The 18002-nt window shown below is 48.4% G+C and overlaps 1 protein-coding gene across 7 annotated transcripts in view; it reads right to left on the minus strand.

The window, feature by feature from the left end:
- Positions 1–15322: 15322 nt before the first annotated feature.
- The window catches only part of NCKAP5L (NCK associated protein 5 like), a 32694-nt gene continuing 30014 nt past the window's right edge, over positions 15323–18002 (minus strand). For all 7 annotated transcript variants that reach the window (XM_060657691.1, XM_060657693.2, XM_060657692.2 and 4 more), the window contains 5 exons: positions 17767–17929; positions 17475–17556; positions 16809–17117; positions 16588–16730; positions 15323–16220 (listed from right to left, as the gene is read on the minus strand). In XM_060657691.1, the coding sequence (XP_060513674.1) occupies positions 16008–16220; positions 16588–16730; positions 16809–17117; positions 17475–17556; positions 17767–17929 (910 nt within the window). In that variant the 3' untranslated portion in view covers positions 15323–16007. The remainder of the gene's footprint in view (positions 16221–16587; positions 16731–16808; positions 17118–17474; positions 17557–17766; positions 17930–18002) is intronic.

Here is an 18002-nt window from a genome sequence, read left to right on the forward strand (position 1 = left end):
TCATATGAAGAGAGACAACCATGGGCACCTGGGTGGCTCTGTTGGTTAAGCGTCCAACTTCGGCTCGTGATCTCACGGTTCATGGGTTCGAACCCCATGTGGGGTTCTGTGCTGACAGCTTGGAGTCTGGAGCCTGCTTTGGATTCTGTGTCTCCCTCTCTCTCTACCTCTCCCACATGTGTGCTCTCTCTCAAAAATAAACATTAAAAAAAAAAAAAAAAAAAGACAACCTGACATTATATGCCTCCTGCTGGAAGTCAACAGCACTACTGCTGAAGCTTTCTTGCAAAAGCAAAAAAAAAAAAAAAAAAAAAAAAAAAAAATCCAAATCATATTGTTCTGGATCTAAGTACAAGTTTACAGGAAAGACATGAATCAGAGGACCATGTTAAATGACATCATGTTAAATGACATGGGGGGATTTAACCCCCCCATGGGGGTGCAAGCAGGAAAAATCCAGTAAATGTAAAACTCTAAGGACAAACAACATGGCTTCTTTAAAAAAAAAAAAGGCAGAGCGCCTGGGTGGCTTAGTCGGTTAAGTGGCAGACTCTTGATTTTGGCTTAGGTCACTCACGGTCTGTGAGTTCCAGCCCCTCCAACTCTGCACTGACAGCATGGATCCTACTTGGGATTCTCTCTCCCTTTCTCTCTGCCCCTCCCCCACTTGTGCTCACTCTCTCTCAAAATAAATAAACTTAAAAAGGCAAAGAAACAAGAACAAAATGAAAAAACAAGAGGAAAAGGAACCCAGAGATTAAGACTTATGAGCCATATCGACAAAATGCAAGGATGGATCCTGATTTAAATAAACCAGTTGTAAATGAGAGAGAGACAGGCAAGTGGGGCAATTTGAACTTGTGGTTACCGTTCTCCAGGATGGTCCCCTAAGATCCTGGCCTCCCGGTATTCACACCCTCTCACAACGAAGCAGGTTGGCCCATGTGACCAACGGAATAGTGTAGACGTGTGTGTGACTTACAAAGCTGGGTCAGGAAAGGTTTTGTAGCTTCCTCCTTGGATCCTTGCTCTGGGGGAAACCGGACAAGGTTCTGAGGCCATTCAAGCTGCCCGTAGAGAGCCCTTGTGGTGAGGACCTGTGCCCCTGCCAAAAGCCAGCACTGACCTGCCAGCCTGTGTAGATGAGCCACATGGAAAGCAGATTCTCCAGTACCTGTCAGACTTCCAGGTGACTGCCATCTCATGAGATGCTGATCCAGAACCACTTCGTTCATCTGCTCCCCAATTTCCAACAAATAAACTGAGCAACAATAAATGCTTATTATTGTTTTAAACCTCTAAGTTACACAGCAACAGATAACTAATATAAATACTGATTAGATAATGATACAAAGAAATATTATGAATGCGTAATGCGAAGAATGTTATTTGAAAGTTGTTTTAGAGATGCATACTATATATTTATAGATGCATTATATATATATAATATATATATTATACATGTATATGTATATGTATATACATAATATTATACATGTATATAATATTAATAATATATATATTATATACATAGATGCATTTAGAGATGCATACTATATATTTATAGATGCATTAACATGCCGCCTGAGATTTGCTTCCAAATAATGCAGTTAAGCGGTAGCAGAGAGTGGATGTATAGATAAAGCAAATGGTCATGAGTTTATATTGGTTGTGGCAATGAACATATTCACTGTACTATTCTCTAGATTTTCATATTGTTGAAATTTTCTATAATAGAAGTTTATTTTATTTTATTTTATTTTATTTTATTTTATTTTATTTGAGAGAGAGAGGGTGCGAGTGAGGGGCAGAGAGAGAAGGAGAGAGAGAAAAGCGGGGAGCACCTGAAATGGGGTTTGTGTTCATGAACCATGAGATCATAACCAGAGCTGAAGTCCAATGCTTAGCCGACTGAGCTGCCCAGGTGCCCCACAAAAAGTTATGTTTTTTAAAAGTACTTACGGGGCACCTGGCTGGCTCAGTGGGGGGAGCATGTGACTCTTGATCTTGGAGTTGTGAGTTTGAGCCCTACGTTGGTTGTAGAGATTACCTTAAAAAAAAAAAAAAAAAAAAAAAGGTACTTTCAATGGTCCAGGCAAGAGAAAAGATGGCTGCAACAGAGCAGTAGTTATAAAGGTTATAAGAAAGGCAATGGAAGTAAAATATTCAGAAGGTAAAAATATATAGGTCTTAGTGATTGAACAGACCTGGGGAGGTGAGAAAGAAGAATCAAGAGCGACTCTGGGAGCTGGATGGACATACTGGCCACTTGCCAGCTGTGCAAGCTTGGGTGAGTTACTCAGCCTTTCTGTGCCTCGTTTCCCATGTGTGAAAATGAAGGTAAAAACAGTACTACCTATAAGGGTAATTGTGAGTATTAAGTTAGTTAAAGCATGTAAAGCACTCAGAACAGTGCTTAGCACATAGTAAACCCTCTAAGTGTTAGCTCTTCCACTGGGGAGGCCCAGGACTCCTGCGGGATGGCAGTTTTGGCTTTCCGCGTGAGATTGTGGCAGTGGGGCACTTCCATGAAGATGGCAGGAGACATTTGCATCTCAATCTGAAGTTCAGGAGAGAAGGTAGAGATAGAGATGTGGATGACTCGGCACATTTTAAAATAAAAGTGAACCAGCTCTTTGAACAGACACTTCACCAAAGATACACAAATAGCAAATAAGCACGTGAAAAGATGTTAAATATAACTAGATATTAAGCAAATGCAAACTAAAGCAAAAAGGAAACACCTCTGTACCCATGCCAGAAAGACAAAAATTTAAAAAAAAAAACATATACAGTGATAATACCAAGTACTGGGAAGAATGTGGGGCAGCGGGAGCCATCATACACTGCCAGAGGTCAAGTTAAAATGGTATGTTTATGGGACGCCTGGAGTGGCTCAGTCGGTTGGGCATCCGACTTCAGCTCAGGTCATGATCTCACAGCTCATGAGTTCGAGCCCCGCGTCAGGCTCTGTGCTGACAGCTCAGAGCCTGGAGCCTGCTTCAGATTCTGTGTTTCCCTCTCTCTCTCTACCCCTCTGCCGCTCATGCTCTGTCTCTCTCTGTCTCAAAAATAAATAAACATTAAAAAAATTAAAAAAATAAAATAAAATGGTACGTTTACTTCTGGAACTTCTGGAAAACAGCTTGGCAGTTTCTCATAAAATTAAACACATACTAACCATACAACCCAGCAACTGCACTACTGGGTGTTTATCCTAGAAAAATAAAAATTTGCATTCACACAAAAACCTGTATGTGAATGTTCAGAGAAGCTTTATTTGTAATAAGCCAAACCTGGGAACAATCCAAATATCCTTCAACAGGCGAATGGATAAACTGTGGTATATCCATACAATGGAATACTCCTCTGCAATAAAAAGGAATAGGCCATAGATATATACAACAACCTGGAGGGATCTCAAAAGCAATATTTCATGAAGAATGAGCAAGCCCAATGGAACCCCAGGAACCTCATATGTAAGGAGCATATGGAAACCTTTTCAATCTGTCCACGGCTCTTCAATAAAACAAATGCTGCCTAGGTTCAGGCCCTACTGAATCTTGCCTGGGTTACTGCTCCAGCCTCCTCACTGGCCCCAGCCCCCAGCCCCCAGCCTGGGGTCTCTCCAGTCCATTCCACACACTATTTCTAGACGGATCTCTCTGAGGGTGAACCCCGGACTTTTCAATGGTACATCTTCGCTCTCAAGATAAAGTCCAAACTTCTCAATGTATACTCAAATCTCCTGCTTACCTATGTCCTCTCAACTTTCAGATGCCATCTTACGCCCCAGTGGCCCTCTGCCCAGACTCTTCCGTGCCTCCCCACTCTCCTGCAGGCAACAGTCTCTGTAGGCTCCAGCCATAATACATTCATCTTTATGCTGGAATGTTCCATTTGATCGCTCGCTGCTAGGCTTTGGCATTTAAATTTTTCTGCCTAGAACTCTCACCGCTCAGTTAATCCCACCCTGCAGGTGTTGGTCCTGTTACCACCTCATCTAGAAAGACTGGGTTAGAGCCCCTTCTGGAGCCTCCATAGCACCTGGGTGCGCTCTGTTGCAGCACTGCCCACGTTGTCCTGTGATCACCCAGTGACCGTTTGGCATCACCCACTAGAATTGTGAGTCCCGAGGGCTGGGACATGTCACATTCCCCTCTGGGTCCCTGGTATCTAGCTCAGTGCTTCACACCCACGAGGAGCCCAACAAGCGTTTGTTGTATAAAAAGCAGTGTGGGTGGATGAGGAAATGAAGGCATGAGAGGGGAGGTCCAAGTCCACATAGTCATACTCTCTGTACTTTGCGCAACTCGTGAGGGCGTGGGAAGATGGCAGCTGATTTGGTGTGTCGGTCGCAAATAAAGCCTCCCTGCATTTCCTCTTCTCACCACCGGGTGGCAATTCAGGCCTGCGAAGCTCTCAGATGGGCGCCGCTGCCATTGCACCACCTGGTGGCAATATATTTTCCAACCGTTCTGCGGGAAGCAATTTTTTGGAGTACAAAAAATCGCCAAGAAAATACGCGGCAAACTTAATTTTGTAACTTTAAAATAACTCCTTGGAGTGCTCCTGCCTTAGAGAAGACCCCCGGTGCTACCCTGTTGCCTTCCACACGAGGCAGTGACAACCCCGATTTCCTGATGGCTTCTGCCACCTGAGGCCCCAGTGGCCCTCTGCCCAGGCTCTTCCCTGCCTACCCACTCTGCTGCAGGAAGCAGTCTCCGTATTTATCAGAGTCCTGTCTCCAGGTGTCCTCTCCCTCCATGTCCGTGTCACTTTGGGACACTTCAGTGTCCCGTGGATGACCCTCCACCTGGACCACCCTGCTCCCCAGTTCCCCAAATCTCCCAGTTCTGCAGGGACTTTCACCTCTACCTCACCTCAGCCAGCTGCACCGGATGTAAAAGTCTACCCTTCCGCTCTCAGACCACAACCACACATGGGTCCCGCTCTCACTTCCTCTGCCTCTCCCCTGCGCTGTGGTCGCACCCAAACCCCAGCCCTGCCCCTTCACCCTTCCGCGGTTTTTCTGCTCCTTTCAGCTCCTCCCTCTGTCGCCCCGCTGGGGCTGAACTGCCTCGGTGGAATCACAGCTCTTCCACAGACAGGCTTTGAACTTGGACGGCTTACTTGAGCTCTCTGAGCCTCACACTCTCATTCATATTAAAGTGGGGATAACAATAATGCCTGCCTGAAAGACTGGCGAGGGTAACTGAATTGATACGGAGAGCACTTAGAACAGTCCCTGGCAGCTGTGAATGATGATATATCATATACGCTGATATATTATTATTATTATTGCTTAAGCTGGAGCCTGTGTGGATGACCTCACCAGCCACGTCAACGCCCTCATCAGCAAAACCCACCCTTGCACAAATCCCACAATCTTCCTTCACTAGGCTTAGAACCAGGCCTCTGCACCCCAGCAAGAAACAAAATAGAAGCCACAAAAATTCCACGATCCTGTAGGTTGGTGCCACTAGACATTCCTGCCCTTCAGCCTCCACTGGGCTCCAGCCTCGCTTGAAAATCCTTGACCTGTCCTTAGCCCGATCCCTCTTCTCTATCTGCAGTGACCATTCCACATTCTTTACCACATTCCCCGCGCACATGCTGTGAAGTTCAAAAGGTACAAATGCGCACATTGGATTGTGGTAAGCTGATAAACGTGGCCACGATATTTTGTAACTCTTCCCCCTGGCGTGTGATGATCCCTCATCTCCCACGCTCTGATTCTCCTAACCTTGCACATTCCCTGCTCTGTTCCCATCTCCTAAAACCCTTCCCCTGGTCCCTCTAGAGCTCACTGCTCCCCATCAGCAAGCTCCCTCTGGACATAGCCCCTGTGAAGGGTCCCTCTGCCCTGCCACCTCTCCCTGAGGACACTGCTCTCTCTCCTTCAGCTCATGTGTCACCAGGCCGAAAGGTGGGCAGGTGTCTTCCTTGCTCTTCAGTGCTGCTTTCAGACCCTAAAGTCCCTCGGCTTTGAATCTCCTCTCGACAGACTATACCACCTGCTATGCCTCCCTTTTCTACTCATCTACACTCCCTGGGTTATTTCCTCTCATTTCTTGAAGGCTTTGGCTCCTGCCTCGCGGTCATCCCCTCTGATCCTAATTCTGTCCTAATGCTTAGAGATTTCAGTGTCCACATAGAGAGTTCCATGATCTCTTCTCCTCTAATGACCTGGCCTGACCCTATCTGAATTACCCACTCGGTGGTCATTTTCTGGTCCTCATCATTACCTATGACTGCTACCCCTCTGTATTAGTGTCCCAGGGCTGCTGTAACAAAGTACCACCGACTGGGTGGCTTGAACAGCAGAAGTGTATTGCCTCACAGTTCTGGAGGCTGGAAGTCTGAGATCAAGGTGCCCTCAGGCTTGGTTTCTTCTTCTTTTTTTTTAAAGCTTAAACTTTTTTTCTTATGTTTATTTATTTTTGACAGATAGAGAGACAGAGAATGAGCGGGGGAGGGTCAGACAAAGAGGGAGACACAGAATCCGAAGCAGGCTCCTGGCTCTGAGCTGTCAGCACAGAGCCCGACGCGGGGCTCGAACTCATGGACCACGAGATCATGACCTGAGCCGAAGTCGGACGCTCAACCGACTAAGCCACCCAGGCACCCCTTGGTTTCTCCTTGAGGACTGTGAGGGAGCATCTGTTCCCTTCAGACCCCTCTCCTAACTTCAGGTGGTTTGCTGCCCGTCGCTGGCCTTCCTCGGCCTGTGGATGCACCATCATGACCTCTGCCTGCACCTTCACATGGCCTCTCCCCGTGTGCTACCTGTCCTTGTGTCTGACTTTCCACTTTTTATAAGGACACCAGTCATATTGGATGAGGGGTCACCCAAATGACTTCAATTTAACTTGATTATCTCTGTAAAGTCTCCATCTCCAAGTAAGGTCACATTCTGAGGTACCAGGGGTTAGGACGTCAACATTTTTTGAGGGGGTCACAATTCAACCCATAACACCTCCTATCATCTCAATCTCATGCTTTCCACCCTCTGATCATCACCTCACTTCTTCCCAACTCATTCCTCTAGTGCCCTATCTCCAAAATTCCCGTGGTCTTGGCAAGACCAGCAATCTACTGATCGCATCTCCACCATGCCTCTCTCCTTTATCATTCCCTCTTCCCTCTTTCACCCATGTAAAGCCCACAACCAACTAGTAGAATCTCTCCCTTGCATACACCTTCAGTCCCCTGGCCTCTCTCTTTCCTATTTTGTACTCATTTGGTGAATTGGCAGCCCTGGCTGATCATGCCTATTCTGCACTTGATCTTAGCCAAAAGGCAGAGAAGCGATAATCCTGCCTATTCTGTACCTAACATGGCAGGAGAAAGACCCCACACGTTTGTGTTAATAAGTCTCACTTTAAATTCCTAGTCACCTCAAGTGGACCCTTCATGCTGCTCGATACCCCAACTGTGTTCCCTAGAGTATTCACTCTTGACCTTCCACGTGGCTACTCATACTGTATCTTCTCTTCTCAAATCTCCAGCACTTCTTTTCCCATTCTTCCTCTTAACTGATGACCTTGATTATTTTCTTGAGAAAATAAAAGCCATTAGAAGACTTCTTCTTTTTTTCTTTTTTTTACATTTTTAAATGTTTATTTATTTTTGAGAGAGAGAAAAAGAGACAGCATGAGTGGAGGAGGGGCAGAGAGAGAGAGAGGGAGACACAGAATCAGGAGCAGTCTCCAGGCTCTGAGCTGTCAACACAGAGCCCGAGGCAGGGCTCAAACTCTCGAACAGGAACAGCGAGATTGTAACCTGAGCTGAAGTTGAACTCTTGGCTAACAGAGCCACCCAAGCACCCCAGAAGAGTACTTCTATAAAATAGACCCTCATACACCCAACTGTTTCTATGCCTTCCTCCCTCCTGTACCTGTGGGTGCTGCTTAGGGCCACTCACGCTCTAGAGCCCAACAATTCCCTTTTCTCTCTTGCAGGATCATCAAATTTTCTCTATTTTATCTTTCCCATAAGTATAAGAAAATGCTTTAATTTCTTCTATCTTTAAGAATTCCTCTCTTAGAGGTGCCTGGCTGGCTCAGTCAGAAGAGCATGGGACATGAGTTCAAGCCCCACATTGGATGTAGCGATTACTTAAAATAAATAACCCCACTAAAAAGAAAGAAAGAGGGGCACCTGGGTGGCTCAGTCGGTTAAGCGTCCGACTTCGACCCAGGTCATGATCTCATGGTTCATGGGTTCGAGCCCTGCATCAGGCTCTGTGCTGACAGCTCAGAGCCTGGAACCTGTTTCAGATTCTGTGTCTCCCTCTCTCTGCCCCTCCCCCACTCGCACTCTGTCTCCCCCTGTCTCAAAAATAAACATTAAAAAAAATAATTAAAAAAAAAGAAAGAAAAAAAGAAAGAAAGAAAAGAAAAGAAAAAAAAGAAATCCTTGGGGCGCCTGGGTGGCGCAGTCGGTTGAGCGTCCGACTTCAGCCAGGTCACGATCTCGCGGTCCGTGAGTTCGAGCCCCGCGTCAGGCTCTGGGCTGATGGCTCGGAGCCTGGAGCCTGTTTCCGATTCTGTGTCTCCCTCTCTCTCTGCCCCTCCCCCGTTCATGCTCTGTCTCTCTCTGTCCCAAAAATAAATAAAAAAACGTTGAAAAAAAAAATTAAAAAAAAAAGAAATCCTTTCTTAGGGCCTAGGAGCTGCAACTCCCCAGTAGCAATCAGCATACCCAGCCTCCAGGTCTTGGTTTGTTTGTTTGTTTGTTTGTTTGTTTTTTCGTTTGTTTGAAGTTTATTTATTTTGGGGGGAAAGAGGGACAAAGAGGGAGAGGGCGAGAGAGAATCCCAAGCAGACTCTATGCTGACAGTGCAGAGCCCAATGTGGGGCTCGAACTCGCAAACCATGAGGTCATGCTCTGAACTGAAATAAGAATCGGACGCTTAACCGACTGAGCTACCCAGGCGCCCCTCCAGATCTTGGTTTCTAAATATCATTCCCCACCAAAAGAAACCAGGGTCCTTTGGAAAAATGGCTGGTTCCAAGGCTGGGTTGGGGAAAGTCCAAGATGAATCTCGAGCACATTGTGCCAGAAAGTACATCCTCAAAGAATGACGGGCGTTTGTCAAAGAAAAGGAAGCCAGCCTGAAGGGGCTCCTACTGGCCAAATCATCTACATTTTGAGCACCAGAGTAAATGATGACAGTAATGGCTTACAAACCATTGAATAAAATAGGAAGTCATGAGCCCATACAGATATAAACAAATGAATAAAGAGACAGTTTGACGAAAATGAACCATTTACACAGTTTCAAAGTACCTCCCCGCTAGATTCTTATTAAGTATATAGGGAAAAATTGTAAATGTACAGTGAAGAAGTCAGGCAAATACCAACTTAAGTAATGACCATGAACATCCTTAGTAATGAGGTAAATGAAAATAATGGCCTGTAAAGTTAAAAAAAAAAAAAAAAAGTCAGGTCCCAAGGTTAAGGACAGACTGAAGTTTGTTCCAGTTTGAAGGACACTAAAGAAATATGACTGGGGTGCCTGGGTGACTCAGTTAAGCATCAGACTCTTGATTTCAGCTCAGGTCATGATCTCACAGTTTGTGAGATAGAGGCCTGTGTCCAGCTCTATGCTGACAGTGCAGAGCCTGCTTGGGATTCTCTCTTCTCTCTCTGCTTGTTCCCCACTCATTCTCTCTCTCTCTCTTTCAAAATAAACATTAAAAAAAAAAAAAAAAGAATATGATTAAAAGCCATATGTGACTGTTGAACTGGGTATAAAAGACATTGGGACAACTGGTGAAACTCGGATGTGGTCTGGGGATTAGATTATCATATCTTAATTCCTGATTTTGATGATGGTACGAGGGTATATAAGAGAATGCCCTTGTTTGTAGGAAATCTATAGTCAAGTATTGGGTGATGAAGCATAAGATTGGTAACTTTCAAATAGTTTGGGAGAAGAGAGTTTTTTGTACTGTACTGGAAACATTTGTGTAAGTTTGAAATAGTTTCAAAAATAAGACTTAAAAAATTGCACTCTTGACTCCACTCTCCTCTCCCGTTCTCTTCACTACTTCTTACAAGAGTTGTCTATACTCCAATCCTTCCTTTCCCGTTTTTTCTTGAACTGCTCCAAGCAGCTTTCATTTCCACTAATGCTCTTGCTAAGGTCACCAGTGACTTCCATATTGCTAAATTGAAAAAAACAATTTTTTTTTTTTTTAAGTTTATCTATTTTGAGACAGTGTGCAGGATGGGGAGAGAGAGAGAGAAAGAGAGAGAGAGAGAGAATCCCAGGCAGGCTCTGCACCATCAGCGTGGAGCCCAATGCGGGGCTCCAACTCATGAACCATGAGATCATGACCTGAGTCAGAACCAAGAGTTGGACGTTTAACTGACTGAGCCACCAGGCACCCCGAAAAAACAATTTTCAATCCTCATCTTGGTGTGTCAGCAGAATTTGACACTGATTAATCTTTCTTGAAACATTTTCTTTTCTTTTTTTTTTTTAATTTTCTTTAATGTTTATTTCTGAGAGAAAGAGACAGAGCATGAGGGGGAAGGAGCAGAGAGAAAGGGAGACAGAATCTGAAGCAGGATCTAGGCTCTGAGCTATCAGCACAGAGCCCGACGTGGGCTCGAACTCATGAACCATGAGATCATGACCTGAGCTGAAGTCGGACGCTTAACTAACTGAGCCACCCAGGTGCCCCTTGAAACATTTGCTTCACTGGTATTCCAGAACCCCACATTTTCTTGGTACTACTGTCTTTACTGCCTCTTGTGTGATCTCTCCTCATTCCCATTGACCTCTAAAGAAATGAAATATCCCAGGATTTAGGACTCAGACCTTTCCTCTTCTTACTCCCTTGTTGATCTCATCCAGTCCCCTGGCTTTAAATAACATCCATATGTTTATGACTTACTAATTTATATCTCTAGCCCAGGCTTCTTTTCTAAACTCTGGACTTGTATAACCAATTGCTTACTCCACATTTTCCATTGGATGTTGTCCAATAGACATCTCAAATTTAACATGGCCAACACTTAACTCCTGATCTTCCCTCCCTGAAGTCTGCTCTATTTACCCTCCTCCTTATCAGTTAGTAACAATTTCTTCCTACCAATTGCTCCAAAAACCTTGGAGTTACCCTTGGCTCTTCTCCTTTCTTCACATCAATTACATTAGCAGGTTTTATTATCTACAGTGCCCCCACCCTGGAACAGGTCACCACCATCTATCATTGGAGTTACCCAAGAGGCCCCCTTACTGGTCTGCTTCCATACTTGCCCTCTATAGTTTATTCTTTATCACTCTCTAATCGCTCCCCATTTCACCCTGAGTAAAAGTCAAAGTCCCTAACGTTGGGCTACAAGACTGTCTACATGATCGCTTACTCTGACCAGATTGGCTAAGAATAAAAAGTGTGCTAATACTGAATGATGTAGAAGATAGTCCCACTTATACATTGTTAGAGAAATGCAATTTGTTAATATCTATGAAAAATTTAAATTAAGCATATGCTATGACCTAGCAATTCCGTTTGTGAGAATTTATCACAAATGGCCAAAGACACAGATGCAATATTCACCGCAGCACTACTTGTCATGGGAACACAAATTAACAAGGCACTTCCATACAATGGAAGACCATGTATGGTTATGGAGATTCATGGGCTTTGGAAAGATCTCCAAGGCATATTACTAAATGCTAAAAGAAGCAGATCAGTCATGATACAATAATCTCATTGTCTAATAAAAGGTCAATACAAACACACTCTATATATGAAGGTGTGTGCCCACATCTAAAATATGATTTGCAGAGTGCCTGGGTGGTTCAGTTGGTTAAGCGTCCTACTTCAGTTCAGGTCATGATTTCACAGTTTGTGAGTTCAAGCCCCACAAGGGGCTCTGTGTACTGACATTATGGAGCCTGCTTGGGATTCTCTCTCTCTCCCTCTCTCTCTGCCCCTTCCCAACTTGTACTCGTGCTCTCTCTCTCTCTTTCTCTCTCAAAATTTTTAAAAAACACACAAAAATTATTTTAAAAGATTACCAATCAACCTGGGTTCTGTCTGGGGAGTGAGGTTGGGATTGGAGTATGAAAGAGATGTTTCTTCCTTGTATATAACATTCTATTCAACTTCAATTCCTTTAAAAAAAAAAAGAAAAAAGTGTGAACATGCACTTTTATAATTTGTATGTCTTTAATAATTATAAAAAAAGATTTAAACAATTTTTTTAATGTTTATTTATTTTTGAGAGAGAGACAGCGTGAGCAGGGGAGGGGCAGAGAGAGAGGGAGACACAGAATCTGAAGCAGGCTCCAGGCTCTGAGCTGTTAGCACAGAACCGAATGCAGGGCTTGAACTCATAAACCGTGAGGTCATGACCTGAGCCAAAGCCAAACACTCTCTATAGTTTATTCTTTATCACTCTCTGAGTGATAAACCCAGGTGCCCCTATAAAAAAGATTTTTAAAAGTTCTTCCCCACCCCAAGGTCATAGAAATGCTCACCTATATTTACTTCAAATTCACTTGTCTTAAAAAAAAATCTATATTTGATTTAACTCACACAGGATTACAGAATGGGTGTGTATATCTAGAGTTTGCTGCGGACCGTGACTGTTTCTTTTTTAAAACTTTTTTTTTTTTTGATGAAGAAAACAAAACACACCATTTGTAGAAAAGCTAGCAACAGAAACTCTTGGCAACCCAGAGAAAACCTGTTAACATTTTAGGACATTTCCTGTAAAAGGCAGGGTGCCCAGAGAGGTGGAACCTGAAACCTTATCAGTCTTTTGCTGATGCTCTGGTGCCATTTGGGGGGATAAGGGGGGGGGGGCTGGCAGTTTTGGCTTCCTCTGTTTGGGAAATTCAGCAGAGAGGGTCACACACAATGGTAAGACAAACATTCACCCATTGTTCATGGAGAAAATAGTGAGGTCACCTTAATCCTGCAAGCAGATGTTGCAAACCGAGATATGAAGTGTTCCCCCATAGTGAAGATCAAGTCGTCTTTTAGCCAAACCCTTTTCTTGAAGTACAAGGAGAAACTGATTCCCCAGGACTGTCTTTAACTCACTTGCATGTCCCCTTCCACAGAATTACTTGAGATGGACTATTTTGGTCTCTATGGAGGGCACACATGGTTATGTGGGCTATGAGATGGCTCACAGGGGCCTACCACTCCTTAGCAGCACCCTGGAGCGGGGTGGGTGGGGTGGGGGGGCACTTAGAAATGAGAGCTGCTCACCTTGGAACAGTCAGTAGGGCTGGGCTGGTTCCAAAGAACCAGGTGTGGCTGATGTTGCTTGGCCCACGCTGCCCTAGGGGCCACGGTGACACCTTGCATTTGCAAACACTGCGGAACAGAGACTGGCTGCCCGCTGACCAGACCCTGGTGACAGAAACATGGATGGACCCTTTGGTATCAGCTTGCGAGAGGTGGAGCCCAGAGTCAAACCCACCGCGCCAAACTCTTTCCCGGAAAGGAAATAGGATAAATATCCCGCAGGCAAACAATTCTGTTCTAACAAGGAAATGAGGTCATACATCAGGTTCAAATAGAGAAAGGGGCTTGAAAACCCCAGAAATAAAAAGTTAGAAGGATGTAGGACTTTTATACGCCCTCCCGGCAAGAGGCAGATTAGCAGCATGGCAATATCATACTTAAGCCCATAGAAGTAGAAGGGTCAGTGGAATAGGACTTGTAAGTAGAAGGTGGAAGTAAGAAAACCCAAGATCTCTGACTTGACCCTTCTAGAAATCTTGTTAATTTCTTCGACAACATCAACCAAGGGAAACAAGAGGGAGAGAGGCCAGACTGAGGGAGGCGTAGGAAGACTAGAGAGCTAAGGACGGAGGTGGTCTGACCCAACCTCCTAATCTTCCATAGGGAAGGAAAACCAAAACCCAGAGAAAGGATGGAACTTTCCCACAAAACCAGACTCCATGGCCAAGACTCTTAACTTCCAGTCTAGTGCTCTCAAGCCCTGTCCATTAGGAGGGGATTAAAGTCCTGCCAGAAGAAAGGAAAGCTTCATCCTCAGAAGCGAACCACTCCCATCAGGCTCCATCACTTCTCAGCCTTGGAAAAACCATTGAACATCTCAGAGCCTTGGCATCTTCATCTCTGAAATGAGGCTTGGTGGGGGGAGGTGGTTAGGGACCAGGAGGCTGGTGGCATGGTAGGTGTTTATTTTAATGGAGGGAGTTCTACCACTCTCTGGAGCATTCAGGGGCTGGAGACACTGGTGGAAGGAGCTAGTATAAAGGGGGGCCCTGACATCCTCCCCACCCTAAGCTTCCTTGGGCTGGCCAGAGCACAGGAAGGAACCAGTGGTTTAACCAACTTGTGAATGGGCCCAGCTCTACTCCCTGCCAGACACCCCTGTGACCTTGGCTCTGCAAGCCTGTGGTGCAGACCATGTGTTCACCACAGGGCCCCCACCCCCAAGACGAACTGTTCAGAATCCCAGTCACAAGGCCCGGGGTGCTGATGGTGCATGCTGCCAGGTGGTCTTCAGACTGTATTTCGTGGGGAGAGGGGAAGTGTAGGCTAGGTCAGGTGGGCGCTCTAGACAAGTCACCCCACGTCTTACAAGCTAGGCAAAAAGGAGGCCTTCCAGGGCCCAACGTGGCTGGCCAATGTGATGGTCTGGCTGCCACCTGCCTCACCCTCAGGTAACGCCCAGCTCCACGTCCAACAGGAAATCTAAAGGCTAGGGGGCCACAGCTGCCCCATGGCCTTTTCATGCCATGGGGAGAGTACAGAATAACTCCCAGAAGCCTAGGCCCTTCCACGCAGCCTCATTCCTGGCCTTCCCTTCCCATATGGAGAATTTCAGAGTGAGGGGAACCTGAGGTGGAAATCTGAGGTAGAAATAGGGGCAAGAAGATTGGCGGGGGTGGGGGGGGGTGGGGGGGGGGCGGGGGGTAAAGCCCAACATCTGAGGAGAGATGAGGTGGCAACAGTTGGAGAACCAGCTGTGCTTCACTTCCTGGCAACAGAAGGCTATAGACACTTAACCCCATCGACACTTCGGCCCCTGAAGCTCAGTTTGTACGTCCTATCCCACCCAGTATGTACAGGAGTTTGAGTGCATGCCCACAGCCTCCCTTGCCGCAAGCTGTCCAGCCTTCTGCCCGACCCAAGGAATCCCCCTGACCCCAGGGACCACTCGAGGCCTGTGTGTGTGTGTTGGGGGGCTGCCTCACAGGAGAACCTGAGGGAAAGTCTACGTCCCTGGGGTCTCTCATCCTGCTGCCCATGCAGCCTCCACCCACCTGTCCATCCCCGAGTCCTCCCACAGAAAAAGCAGAGTCCAGGGCAGGGAGGGGCCTCCACATTTTATTAGGAATAGGGCAGAAGCAGAGGCTGGAAGCAGAGCAGCCGAGTTCTTAACGACAGATAAATTAACCGCAGTGCGGGGATGGGGGATGGGGACCGGGCCAGGCGCTTTAATATAAAAAAACAACAAAAAGACAGACGGACGGACCCCAGAGACATGGGGCGGGGGAGGGCAGCACCATCCAGACAGCAGGGAGGACCAGGGCAGACAGAGAGAGAAGGCAACTTGACCCTTCGCCCCCAAACTCCACCAGCACGGGGACTCTGGGCTGGCCCCGCGGGGCTCCAGGGCAGGGAGCAGCCAGGTTGGGCAGAGACGGCACAGCTGGCGGGCAGGAAGCCCAGCACCACAAGATGGCTCAGCCTGAAGGGGGAGCCGGGGGCTGGGACACAGCCGCCTTGAACCCCCGGTCCCTCAGAGAAGAGCCTTACTCCAGGTGAGAGAAGGGACCAAGGGTGGGGTCTCTCCCTGAGCTGAGAGCAGTCATCCCCTCCACAGCAGCAGTGGGCAGTGGGGTGTGTCAGGGACCCCCTTCATCTTCTTTTCCATCTGCCTCCTTGGTCCCTGCAGGGAGGGGCCCCACTGGCCCCGAGGGATGGGGCGCCAGGAGAGCTGGTCCAGTCGGTGGTCTCCAACTCCAGAGAGGGACCGTAGTGCGGTGCAGCCCCTCAGCCCTGACTCCCACAGGAGGAGAGTGAGTCGTAGAGGGAGTCACTGAGAGACTCTGAGGTCTCCAGACCTGGGGGGCCCCCACTGGCCACTCTCCCTTCCTCGCCCATGTCCGATGTGCTGGGCGTGCGGCTACCTCCAAACGTCGGGCCCTGGGGTGCAGGGGCTGGACGGCTGGGCTCCAGGTTCTGCTTCCGGTCCATGGGCAGGGCCTGGGAAAGGAAAGGAAGCTCAGGAGGAAGTCCCTCCACCTCCTGGTCCAGTCCAAGGGGTGCTGGGCTCTGCCCACTGATGGGGTGCTGCAGGTGGGGCTCACCGTGGTGGGGCACATTTCAGAGGAAGCGGGCTAGAGGCACCACTGAGCGTGGTCTGCCAAGGTTCTGGGGAGGGCAATAAACCCTTTCTCCAAGAAGGGTGTGAGAAGGGGCAGGTGGGTGGGCTGCCCAGAGGGGCATCCAATGTGGCTGACCCTTCATCCGCTTCCAAGACAGCGCTGTACCTCATTGCAGGGACTGGTCTCCCCACATCATCCCTCCTGCCCTCCAGGCCTGTTCCCCTTTTCCTTTTGGCCATGCTTACCATGGGGGTCCTGGGCAGCCCCTCCAATTGTCGGGATGGGCACAGGAAAGGGTCAGTGGAGCTGCTGGCTGCCCTCGCATTGGGGAAGGTCCAGTTCTTAGCCAGCTGGACAGGAGGGGGAGGGCCTGGGTCCTCACACGGATCTGCATGGGAACAAAGGGAAGGTGGATGGTGGCGCGTAAAGCTCCAGGGATGGCCCACCCTTCTACCCAGACACTCACCGTCAGGACAGGCCTGATGGCCCCGGTGGCCCGGAGCAGCAGTGAGCAGAGCGGGGAAGGCTGGCATGCTAGGGTGCCGCCCGCTCACCAGCAGTTCCTCTATGCCCGGCACCTCACGCTCCAGCGTGTGGGCGCGGCGGGGGACTTTGGTAAGGGGCGGGGGCCGAGCTGGGGGGACTCCGGGTGGGGGATCCAGCCGTGGTGGCTTTGTCTTGGGAAGATTCTTGCTGGGGGTCCCATTGCTGCCATGGTCTGGGGGTGGAAAGGTCCCAATGCCACTGTCCAGGGTTCGAGTCAAGGAGCCACAGGCTGGGGAGGGGAGGGTAAGTCAAGGACGTGAGGCTGTGGGCTCAGCCCCTCTGCCTTCTTCTGGCGTCCTGCCCCAGCCCAGGCTCCCCACCTGGTCAGGGCCCCTCCTGGCCCGACAGGCCGTCATCCCTGCCAGCCCTCCCCCCACCTCCCCTGTGCTTGGAGAAACACGTGTGGACGGCAGGCCGGGTACCCCAAGGGCAGGGAGGGGTTTAGTTCTGCGCAGCCCCGGTGCCTATCTGGTGCTTGGCACCACGACGGCACTCCGGGCCTGGCACCTGCTACAGTGACAGGACAGGAGTAAAGTGGGCAGGGGGCGAGGAAGAGGTCCCATCCTTGGCCCCTGACCCTGCTGACCTGTGAAGTGTGAGGTGGGCACTGGCTCAGCCAGGCTGTCCTCGGAGGGCATCTCTTCCCGCCTTCCCGGCTCGCTGCTCGGCTGTGTGCGGTACAGGAGACCTCAGAACCCAGTCCTCCCACCCTCACCCACAGCCCTCCCCAAGTTCTGCCGTTGGAACCCCTGAATTGTGGGTCCTAGTGTCTGCAGTCCACCAGCATGCAGTGACCATGAGTACATCCAGCAGCTTCCAGGCCCCAGGGACGGGGAACCCTCTAGGCCCAATACCTAGCCCCTCTCCCAAGAACCTACCTTTCCAGGAGGTTTTCCGCAGCCCTGAAGAGGCCCCACCAGGCCATTTCGGGGCCCACAGGCTGGCCAGGGGTTCTTGGGGTCAGAGGACACTGGCTGGAAATCGCCATACTCTGGTTTGGGCTCCCGCCAGTTCTTGGGGGGCAGCTCCTTGCCATCCACCCTACAGGCAGCAGTGCAGACGGAGACAAAGGGAAGCTTGGGTCTACCCAGACATGCTGACCTCACTCCCTCCA

Source organism: Panthera onca, chromosome B4 (assembly GCF_046562875.1).
Source record: "Panthera onca isolate mPanOnc1 chromosome B4, mPanOnc1 haplotype 2, whole genome shotgun sequence".
NCBI classification, from domain to species: domain Eukaryota; kingdom Metazoa; phylum Chordata; class Mammalia; order Carnivora; family Felidae; genus Panthera; species Panthera onca.